Source organism: Harpia harpyja, chromosome 10 (genome assembly GCF_026419915.1).
Source record: "Harpia harpyja isolate bHarHar1 chromosome 10, bHarHar1 primary haplotype, whole genome shotgun sequence".
NCBI lineage: Eukaryota > Metazoa > Chordata > Aves > Accipitriformes > Accipitridae > Harpia > Harpia harpyja.
In genome coordinates this window covers 24,402,681-24,413,734 of record NC_068949.1, presented here as the reverse complement: position 1 = coordinate 24,413,734, position 11,054 = coordinate 24,402,681, and the positions used below count along the sequence as shown (strand labels likewise).

General features: G+C 53.5%; 1 protein-coding gene across 6 annotated transcripts in view; it reads left to right on the top strand.

Annotated features, from left to right (window-relative positions):
- Positions 1–1,530: 1,530 nt before the first annotated feature.
- The window catches only part of PAX2 (paired box 2), an 85,510-nt gene continuing 75,986 nt past the window's right edge, over positions 1,531–11,054 (top strand). For 3 of the 6 annotated variants that reach the window (XM_052798626.1, XM_052798621.1, XM_052798625.1), the window contains exons 1-3: positions 1,531–1,641; positions 5,423–5,591; positions 6,839–7,036. In XM_052798626.1, coding sequence (XP_052654586.1) covers positions 1,599–1,641; positions 5,423–5,591; positions 6,839–7,036 — 410 coding nt within the window. In that variant the 5' untranslated portion in view covers positions 1,531–1,598. The remainder of the gene's footprint in view (positions 1,642–5,422; positions 5,592–6,838; positions 7,037–11,054) is intronic. The other 3 variants (XM_052798627.1, XM_052798622.1, XM_052798628.1) reach the window with 1 other exon arrangement.

Sequence of the window (11,054 nt, the reverse complement as noted above, 5' to 3'; positions counted from 1 at the left end):
AGAAGACGTTTCTCCCTTGCTCTCTGTTGCTCTGCTAGGTCAAAGCCACGTCTATTTTAGCCGTAGACTTGTTTGCGAAATAATTTTTAAATCCCGCTCTAGCATTAAAAAAAGAAAACAGCAGCAGAGATGTGGCAAGTGGGAGGTTGGATTTGCTGTTATTTCCCCAAGTGCGCGTGAGGGGAAACTTTGCAATGACTGAAGTGGGCCCAACCTATCGGTTCAAAGAGGTGCGAGCAGCTCGCTCTTCCTTGCGTTCGTTCTCTCTCGGTCTCTCCAGCTTCTATCTGTTTTTCTTTCTTTTTCCTCTTGACGCCTGTCTCTCTTGATCCCGCTCTCCTCTCTCTGCCTGTCTCCTCTCTCTTCCCCTTTCTCTCCCCCGCTCACCTCCTTCCTCCCTTTCTCTCTCCGTCCGTCTCCCACTCCAAGCCGCACACCGCGGAAGCCTGGATGTGTACCGAATCCCCCCCCCCCGCCCTCGCCCCGAGTCGAGTCTCCGGTAAAAAAGCGCGGGGCATGAGAAGGGAGATGGAACTACCAAGCCGTGTGTGCGTGCGTGCGCCCGTCTGCGTGCGTTAAATAAGGGAGTTGAAGATCCAGAGCCGCAAGTGACAACAAAGCGGGGCTCACGTTCCTTCCCGCGGGCCGGGCCGGGGCGCCGCCGCCCCGCACACGCGTGGCCCGGGGCGCTCCGGAGCGCGCGGCCGGGGCTCCCCTGCCGCCGGGTCCCGAAGGCTGCGGCCCCCCCGCGCCGAGCGCCGCCGGCCCGGCCCTCCTCTCTCCTCTCCTCTCCTCTCTCCTCTCCCCTCTCCTCTCCTGGCCGCGCTCGGCTCGGCGCGCTGGCGAATCAGAGAGTGTCGGAATCTATTGCCTTTGTCTGACAAGTCATCCATCTCCGGGGAGGCGGGCGGGGGGCTGAGGGCGCTGCGGCTTTTAGAGAGACACACACCGGGAGCCGAGGCTCCAGTCTCCGGCCCCGGCTCCTCGCAAGCACTTCCCACCTCGGGCGAAAGTCCGCCGGGCGCCGGATCCTCCGCCCGGCCGAGAGGAGGGGGCGCGCCCGCCCGCCGCTCGCAGCTTTCCCGGGGATTGCTACTCCGCTTTGAACTTAAATGAACTAGCCCCGGACCGCGGGAGGAGGAGGAGGAGGAGGAGGAGGAGGGAGAGCCGCGTCCTCCCGCGCCTTCTGCCGCCTGGCCGCCGGCCGCACCTTGCTCCGGCACCCTCCCCGCCGCCGGGGATGCTCTGAGCCCTCCCAGCCATGACACCCACCTGCCCCCCGGCGCCGCCAGCCCCTCGCTCCCACGGACTCTGCTGACTCCGCCGGCCCCGCCGCCCCGGCCCCCCAGAGCAGGCGCAGCCCGCCCGCCCCCCGGAAAGTACTTCGCTCCCCGCTCCGCCGGGCAGGGGGGCCAGCGCACCCTGCCGCTCCCCTCCTCTCCTCTCCTTGTGTGTTTTTTTTCTTTTTTTTTGTTGTTGTTTTGGTTTTGGTTTCGTTTGTTTTTTTGTTATTTTTTTTTCTCCCCTAAGTCTTGAAGTTGAGTTTTAGAGGCGACACGGCGGCTTCAGCCGATTTCTTCCCCTTCCTTTGCCTCCCCATGGATATGCACTGCAAGGCAGACCCCTTCTCAGCAATGCACCGTGAGTACTGGAGCCCGGCTCCTTCCGCTGCTCTCCCTCTTTCTCATCCCTCCATTCCTCCTTCCCCGACCATTCTTCCTCACCTGATCCTCCTCCAGGTCCATCCTTTCACCGCCGGCCTCTCCTCCCCTGGCCGAAACCGGGCTTAGAGGGGCGTTCAGAAGGGAGGACGGGCATCGCCGGCCCCGGCGGCAGAGCGAGGGTCCCGGGCAGCCCAGGGCCCGGGCGGAGCAGAGCTCCGGGCCGGCGGCGGGGCGGGGGCCAGGACCCCCAGCCCGGGGGGCAGGGGGCTGCGTGCCGTGTGCGTGCGAAAGAAAACACCCCCGGAACCAGGTCTCTCCTCCGCAAAGGCACTTTCCCCCATCGTCCCTCGGACAACACGAGTTTATTCTGACTGGTGTCAGCCCCCCCCGGGCCGGACCCTGTCCCTGCCCCTGCCCCGCCGGACCGGGCCGGGGCTGCCCGCAACCCCGCGTGGCTCTAAACCCCCAGTTTCCCCCGCGATCTGATGCTGTTTGCTTTGATTTCGGATTTCAGCGGCAGAGAGGGGAGACGCCAGTTTCAAATTAATGGCGGGTTGGTCGGTGGCTGTTCCGTGCTTCGGTTTGGTTTGGTGAAAGGTTCGACTGCGGGAAAAATAGGACAATTGTACGGCCGGGAGACCTGGCAGCTTCGGAGGCTCACAAGAAGTCACGGTCCCTCCTGGTTTACTTACCAGGTCGCCGGTGTGCATTTTAAATGCATTCCTGGCACAGAGGAAAGTGCATTCGTGATATATTTTCACTGTAAAGAACCTTTCTATAAGAGGGGGACGAAGGAAAGCGAAAAGACCCCTTTACCGGGGACTTAGTGCAACGAGGAATTTTCAGGGATTTTAATTTCACCGCACGGAGGGAAAATAATTCCGAGATTTAAATTAGAGGAAAAAAAACCAAAACAAAACAAAAAACCAACCAAATAATAGAAAGCCGAGATTGAGAGCATCTTGAGTCAGGAAATGAATAATTAAGAGCAATTTGTAACTTTTGACACCGAAACTTTTGAGGACACGCCCTGCCCGCTGCATAAAAACAAACCGAAAAGATATAAAATGGAAATGCTTGAAGTTTAAAAAAATCCCGATTTTGCCGTGAGAAGTAAGGCGCAGAAATACAAACCCATGATCAGATCCCCAGACGTGGATGTAGGTAACTGTCTTCCTTTTTCCAAATTAATGATTTCCAGGATATATTGCTTAAATGTAGGGTTTAATTTTCGAAGACCTTTAACAGAAAATAGTCCGTGCATTAGACGTTATTTTTAGTTTTCGGCGGTGCGACCTGCTTTCAGGCGCGATTGCAGTAATTCTGCCTCCGGTACGATCCGGAACATGTAGGCAGCCGAAAGAGGCATTTCACCGTCGCTGATTTTTTAAAAACTCCAGTGAGATTCGTGAACAATTTTGGCTTCCGATTAAAAAAAAAAAAATAAAATCAACGTTCGATTTGCTCCCTAAAGTGTATTTCTAGAGCTACAGACCCTAGATATTAGTAAGCAATTAAAATACATACGGGCGCGGACTCCTGACACACACACACAGAGACAGCAAAACACGATCTGTACGAAAGCGGTACGACGGGCTGGGTATGTGTATATACAGACGCCGGCACTTATACGCGGATAAATACACGTAAATATCTTACTGCTCTGATAGAAATAACCTTAGAAAACCACGGGGCAGAGCAAACCAAACTCGTGTGAAAAATATCCGGGCTGCAATAATTTGAATTATTAATTTTTAATCTTTTTTGCATCTGTTGCCTTTTAATACTTTGTAATGCGAGTTATAAAAGGTGCTTTGAATTATTTATCATGGAGTTGCCGAAGAAATTGCTGTCTTGTAACTTTAGAGGCAACATGTGCAAAAGGGGTTCTGAACAAATGGAGAAAACACACAGCAACATATACCCGCGGGTTTTAGTGGAGGAAGATAAATATTCCCCCTCCCCTCTGAACCCCTAAATATGTTTTCAGAAAGACTAACAAAAGAATGCAACAAATAACCCCCGGCTCATCGGGGAAGGAACGGGGAAGCCAGCCGGCGCCCTGGCCGAGGCGGCTGGGAGGGGATATGTGGAGGTGTTACTGAAGGGGTGGGGGAGATGGAAAAAACTCTATTTGTGCGAAAGGACTTGGATCGATCGCAGGGCAATGAGAGTTTCCACTAAGTTCAGAGCCAATAAGTCAGTGTCAGAAGCAGGGGAGAAAAAAACCTCAGCAAAAATACAAACAGATCATTTTTCAGCAAACTGCAAAACGAACTAAGATCTCTTGGCGAGGAAGATACAGAAGGTTAGGGTTGTGTGAAAGGAAAGCTTTAATACAGAGTGCACTCCACAGCTATATCAGCTGGGTATTGCGGAGATAGAGACACCCAGGTAGCAGCGCCAGCAAAGCTGCACCGCCTGCGAGTGTGCACCTCCCCACACGCCCGGGTAAAGGCGACCTGCTCCGGTCTCTAAGGCAGACCACCCCAGGTGCAAGCGGTTCACAACCGCCTGTCTTGCTGAGTCCCAAAAGGAGATATTTCCCTTTATTCCTGTCACCCCGTTCCTCCTGCCCACGCTTAGCAGGTGCATACTTATTTTTTCCCCAAGTTATTTCTCGAAATGGAGAAGGACAGATCGGAAAACAGCGATCCTAGCAGTCCTATCTGAGAGAGCGCGGTTTTTTGCCTGGAGAGGGGGGAGCAGAGGAAAACGGAGCATTTTAAATTCTCCCTGAATTAGATTGGGGGTCGGGGAAGGAAAGACGGAGCCGTGCGAGTCTGTTAGATTTTTTTTTTTTTTTTACTGGAGGATTTTTCCTTTAAAGATCGAAAGCTGAAGAGAGAGAGGGTCTGTCTGTAAACGAACACCGGCCGCGGGACACAAAATATTTTCTTTCTCTCTCCCTACATTTCTTTCCCTTTCTCTTGTTCTCTCTGAATCCCTTCAACTCGCATCCGAAAATAACGGGAGAGGACGCGTTGCATGGGGGACATGCCGCGGGGTGAGGGAGGGCGGGGTTCGCGAGTAACTGTAATTGACAATGTGATAGAAAATCGCGGAAAGAAAATGAAAGGCGAGAGGAAAAGCCCAAGAGTAGAGAGAAGGGGGACTGCGGCAGGGTCCGCCCGGAGCCGCTCAGCAGCTGAGCTCCGGAGTTCGGGAGCGCATCCCTCCCCAACTCTTGGGAGAGGAGCCGGCGCGGGCACTGCCTCCGTCCTCGCCCCACCACAATGGCCCCGAGTAGCCGCCGCTCCGGGGTCCCGGGGGGGGGGGCCGCGGGAGGGAGAGGTGCTCTCCGGCCCAGGGAAGGGGAGACGGCGTACGGGGGGGGACAGTTCCCGGCTAGCCTCCGGCTCGGGAAAATTCACGCTGCCTTCTCTTTCCTTCCCATCTCTCCTTCTTTCTCTTTCTTTCTTCCTTTCTCTTTTCTTTCTTTTGCTCTCGCTCTTCCCCTCTTTCTTCCTTTTTCTTCTCTTTCTCTCTTTATCTTTCCTTTTCTTTATCTTTCTTTCTCTCGTTATCTTTCTTTCTCTTTCTCTTATTCTCCCTGGTTTTTCCTCTTTCTGTCTCTCTTCCACCCTTCTTCTGTCTCTCTCCCACGTCTTGTTCCCCCCCTCTCGACCCCCCGCCATCACCTCCATTCATCTGTAGTGACTGGAGATTTTGCAGTACGAGTGGCGAAGAATCCACGACTAACGGTGTGTTTCTGGTGTGCGTGGGTTGTTGTGTTTTTTTTATTTCTCTTTCCCCAGCAGGGCACGGGGGTGTGAACCAGCTCGGGGGGGTGTTTGTGAACGGCAGGCCCCTACCTGACGTGGTGAGACAAAGGATAGTGGAGCTGGCTCACCAGGGGGTGCGACCCTGTGACATTTCCAGGCAGCTGCGGGTCAGCCACGGTTGTGTCAGCAAGATCCTGGGCAGGTAAGGAAAGAGGCAGCTCCTTCCCCTCCCCTGGGACGGCAACGGTGCATCCCTTCCCCGCTCCGGTGTGACCTCCCGCCCTTCTTCCCCCGGCACCGGGCTCTCCCCGCTACCTCCCCGAGCGGCCCCGGCACCTCCGCGCCGTGGGAGCCCGCGGCTGAGCGGAGCCCCCTCCTCCAGCCGGCAAGGACACGGTCGTCCCCCCCCCCGCCCCGGCGGTGTTTGGAAACTCCTGGGAAGACAAACAATTTACGAGGGGTGGGCGGGAGGGCGGGAAAGAGAAGGGACGGGGGGAGAAAAAAACGAAAGAAAAACAAAAATCCCCCAACTCGCAACAATCCGTGAGCGGCCTTAGCAAATACCCGGGTAAATAAACAAACAACGGGGCAAATAAATAAATAAATACCCGCGGTAACCGATCGCCGCCAAATGTGGTGTGAAATATCCCCAGGGGCAGGCCGGGGCGGTGTGTGTGTGGGGGGAACCCGGCGCCCCCGGGCCCGGCCGCTCGGACGTGGAGCGGTGTCAGCAGGCGGCAGAGCCCCAGACGGCTGTGCGTGTGGTGTGTGTGCGCTGCCATGCCCTCCCCAAAGGACGGGTCAGAGCCGCTGCCGCCAACAGAGCTAATGGCCAGCGGAGAGATGGGCTGGAGCTGCCCCGTACGAGCACCCGCTTCCCAGGGACCGGGGCGGGGGGGGGGGAATAAACTGCGCTCCCGCATCAACAGCCCCGCCAGCGCCCGGAGCCGGGAGTAGCCGGCCGGGAGAGCCGGGGGGTGGGGGCGCGGCACTGCTCGCTCCCCGCGCCCCCGGCCCGGCCCCGCGGTCGGCGGGCTTCGCCTCCGGCCGGCCGCATCGCGGCGAGGGTTTTCGTTTTGTTTCTCGATCTCCGGGCCTGAAACGAGTGGGTGCCTGTCAGGCGGGGGAAGGGGGAGGCAGCGAACAGCCCAGCGCCTCTCGCTTCTGACACACACACCAATAAAAGGGGGGGGGGGGGGAGGAGGCAAAAAAAAAAAGAGAGCGGGAGCGAGCCCTGGAAAGGAGAAGGGGCTCCCCCAGCCCCAGGCGGCCCGGCGCCATGCGGCACCCCAGCCGCCGCGGCCCGACGCCGCTCCTCGGCGGGCCGAAGCCGAGGTGGGGCGCGGGGCCGGGGGCCGCGGGGCGCTCCGAGGGGCAGGCGAGCACCGGGTGCTCGGGGACGGCGGGGCTGTTCCGGGCACGGCAGGTCACTGAACGTCCTTTGTGCAGGTATTACGAGACGGGGAGCATCAAGCCCGGCGTGATCGGCGGCTCCAAACCCAAAGTGGCGACCCCCAAAGTAGTGGATAAAATCGCCGAGTACAAGAGACAAAACCCGACAATGTTCGCCTGGGAGATCCGGGACAGGCTACTGGCCGAGGGCATCTGCGACAATGACACGGTCCCCAGCGTCTCCTCCATAAACAGGTAAGAGCAACCCCGCAACCCTGCTCGCGGCCCGATCGCCTCTTTACGGCCCCATAAAAGCCCTCTCAACAGCGCGGACGGCCCAATCCTTCCTCGGTCAGGTTAGATCCGCCCCGCGCCAGCCCCGCGCCCGCAGCGGGCCCCCCGGGCATGGCCCGCCAGCCCCCCCGGCTCCGCCGTGACCCCCGAGCCCGGTCCCGGGCAGCGGGGCCGGAGCCAGCTGCCCCCCGCTCCAGGCCCGGGCAGCGGGGGGGAGCGAGCGGGTCCGCCCCGGGGCTGGCCGCTGCACGCCACAGGGCTGCGGCTTGCGCCTGCCGCCTGGCCCGGGGCGGGCAGCGCTGCCGCGAGAGCAGCTGAGCTCACCCCCGCCGAGCAGTCCGGCGGTGCCGCAAGGTTTGGGGGCCGTTCGGGCTGGCGGGGGCACGGGCGGCGGAGCCGGGTTTTCCCCTGTCCCTCCAACGCCCCTCCCGGGGTGTGAACGACCGCCAGCCTTGTCGGGGTATTAGGGCTGTGAGCTGAAAAGCTGCCGTTATCCGCTGCTGAGCCGGGCTGAGAGCCCCCAACCGCCGAGTGCTGGAGGAAGGGTTCCCTTGCACCCGCTCCCCCCGGTTCACTCCTCATCGCTAGCCGGAGGAAACGGCTAAACTTGCGAGGCGGTCCCTTTCCCCGGCTGGGGAGCGCTGCTCCCTGCGGTCCCTGCGGCTCCCGGCTCGGGCTGATCCCTGCCCTCGCAGGAGGCTGGGGAGCAGCAGGATCGATTCAGCGCTAGCGAACAATTTCCCCCCATCTCCTCCCCCAGCTGCTAGGGTGCGACTTTTGTTGGTGTAGGGACTCAGATTTGGTCTCATGTTTGAGGTGACAAAAATAACCATATGACAGGCAGAAAGAAAGGATCGATGCAGGAGAAAGAGGCCGGTGATAGATGTAATCAAGTACTAACACACGGCAAAGCGCTCAGACTGTTCACGTGCCCGCACATTCAAACGCAGCGTCCATCAGGTCCTCACACTTTGGCAACACACAACGCCCTTACACAGTAAAAGTAATTACGCTGTTTTAGCATAACGTACATACAGATACCTTGACTATGCCCACAGAAGTACAACCTTGAGAAACAGAGTAACACAGGGATATCTGCAAAGGGTACGTACATAGGCACAAAATAACCTCACCAACAGAGTAAGAATAAATGAAATTTTGCACGCAATCCCAAATATACGGCGCTTCCCACTCAAATAAATGTATGTAGGGTATATGTAAATATGCATGCAGGCTTTTGTAGCGTCCACATAGATAAAAACGCACAGGTCGGTATATTGGCCCTTTTGATACATAACAAGTTTAGCCAGCTTTTTTTTTTTTGAAAAACCTGCTGTATTTATAGCAAGGGAAGCAAAAAATAAATAGCAGGGAAAACACAGTGGTATTTTTTGTCTTGCGCATTTCACGGCAGATTTATCAAAATATGTCTAATAACTCAGACTGTGTATTTCTAAATCTGGCATCCTATATAAATGGGTTTTAATATTTTGCAAATGATATGGAATTATCCCAAATCATCTTGAAAACAGCAGGTAGAATTAGCTACTGGAATGTACCTTGGCTAAGAAAGATTCCCTCAGACACACTGTCTCTGTAATATACTGCTAGGCTACCCTAGGAAATTATCCCTGTGTGTGCCATCTGTATTAAAATGGTTATTAAGTTATGAACAGGGTAACATAATACTGATCGGCTAATTATACACCCTCCTAAAAAACCTCCAGGTCTCTGTTACTCTCTCAGTCAGGTATTGAAATAATAACAGTTTGACATTCAGACACCTTACAAAGGCAGCTGCGGAAGGACAGCCAGCTATCCCTGGGAGGAATTAAGCTGGTGGTACAGAAGTCCAGAGGAACGGCTGTGGGCTCTTTGGAGGAATAGCATATATGGACCCGACACACATGTATACTTCGGCTAGCTCAAGGGGTCTTAGCATCCAAATGTCACTGAAGTCTCAGCCTTCTGCCTGCTGGACCCAATGCCTCGTGTCTGGGTTGCAACGTCCTGGGCAGAAGGCTGAGCGCCAGCTTTTGCTCCCACCTTTGCTACCAGTTTGTGGCAGGGCTTTGGGGGTTTTGTTCCTCAGTTTCCCCACCCTGGAAATGAAAACTGATCCTTCTCAGAAGGAGGTGGGAACAGATGTCAGTTAGATTGCGCTTATAAAATGCTTTGAGAAGGACAAGTGCTTTGTAGATGCTAAGTATTATATTAAAGAGGCTCAGCTGTGACCCACCATGTTTGATTCATACTGCGATGGCATTTGAGTGTGTAGTCACCAAAGCACAAGAGCATTTTGGCTTCATGTGATTAAGTCTTTCCCCATTCCTTTTAAAAATTCAGGCCCAACTTCCCACTGTTCACCTTTGTATGAGGCTCCCCAAACCTCACATCTGTGAGGAAGTGAGCCCATTATATCACAGGTCATAAAATTTGCAAGTCTGTGCTAGGCAAGAACAGGACCGTGAACTGGGAAAAAATTGCAGCGGAATAGGAGACAGCGAGTATATAAGGGCCCGATCCCAGTGCTGCGGAGAGTAGCATGAGCTTCATCACTCCAATGACTTTTGTGACTCCAGCTCACAAAACTCACAAAACACAAAGAGGGGACTAAGTTCACAATTTAAATATACATTTTTCTCTCTTGCATTGTCAAAACACACATATGGAATTGGGTCAATTCTTTGTAACAGCACATCCCTTACCTGTGGTATGATCACAAATTGGAGTTAATCTAACACTCTGAGTCTCTGAGCAGCTTCAGATAGATGATAGTTTTAAAACCCAACCTTGTAGAAGTATCTGTCTTCTTATTTTCACAAAATGTGGAGTTTCCAAAGCAAAATCTGCATTGGCCCTGTGTCCAGAACTGTTAGAGCTACATCCATGAGCGGTTTAACATCTTGAGACTATAAGTGAGGCATTTACAGAAGTAGAAGTCACCTGTGTCCCTAGATAGACTGTGAATACTGCACTTCAAAATGGAGATCTCCTTGTACATGGGAAAAAATTACTTTTGGTTATTATAAGATTTTCTGAAAATGTATTAATTTTTATTTTCTTTCTTTCTGGGGATTAGTCTAACATTAACAAAGACTTTTGGGTGAGAGACTAGAAAACAATGCCGTTTCAATTCCATTTTTAAAGTCTCCCTACAACATTTAAAAAATCTATTTTCCATTAATTATTTTTTGTGATACGTGAATTCTATGTGCCTACATTGTACTGATCTGTCAGTATTGCACTGAGAATATTGGGACACATTTGGGACGACATGTAATTCAGTATTGCGATTTATCAGAAACTTCTTCCTACTAAACTCATGCAGATAAAGGCTAGATACAAACTCGGGTGAAAAACATGACTTAACTACCCTGTCAAGATTCAGGAAAAAAATCAAAGTCTTCTCCTATGCGGTAGTTTTCCCTTAATTATGGCCAAAAAGTCTAGAGAGTATACTAGTTAATAAGCAAAGCGCACCAGAACTGACAGGATCAGGACAGAGCAGTTCTCTCTGCACTGGGAGCTTCATACATTAGGTACTATACAGTATAAACCTATTGTGTATGTGTAGGTATACACACATATATATACACACATACGTATATATACACACGCATCTATGTAAACACACACACACATACGCACAGTGCATGTAATTGAGAAGCATGCAAGTGACAGAAGCTCTTGATTCTTTGGTTAGCAATTAGTGCTTACTTTAAATCACTTGAGCACCTTACTTCTTGAGCACCGTGCCAGCCCGAACTTTTCCATCTATCATATAACTATAAATGAGTTATCTTTGGTCACTTCGGGTTAGAATATTTCAACTGGATTTAGGCACTGCTGTAAGCCTTGCGGCGGTCTCCTAAATATGAACTCAGAGGCAGATGTTAATGAGAATTTTTCCTTTGCTTTGTGGCACGTACAGTTAGCCTAAGAACACAGGTTTCATGAGATAATAATCACCCCAGAA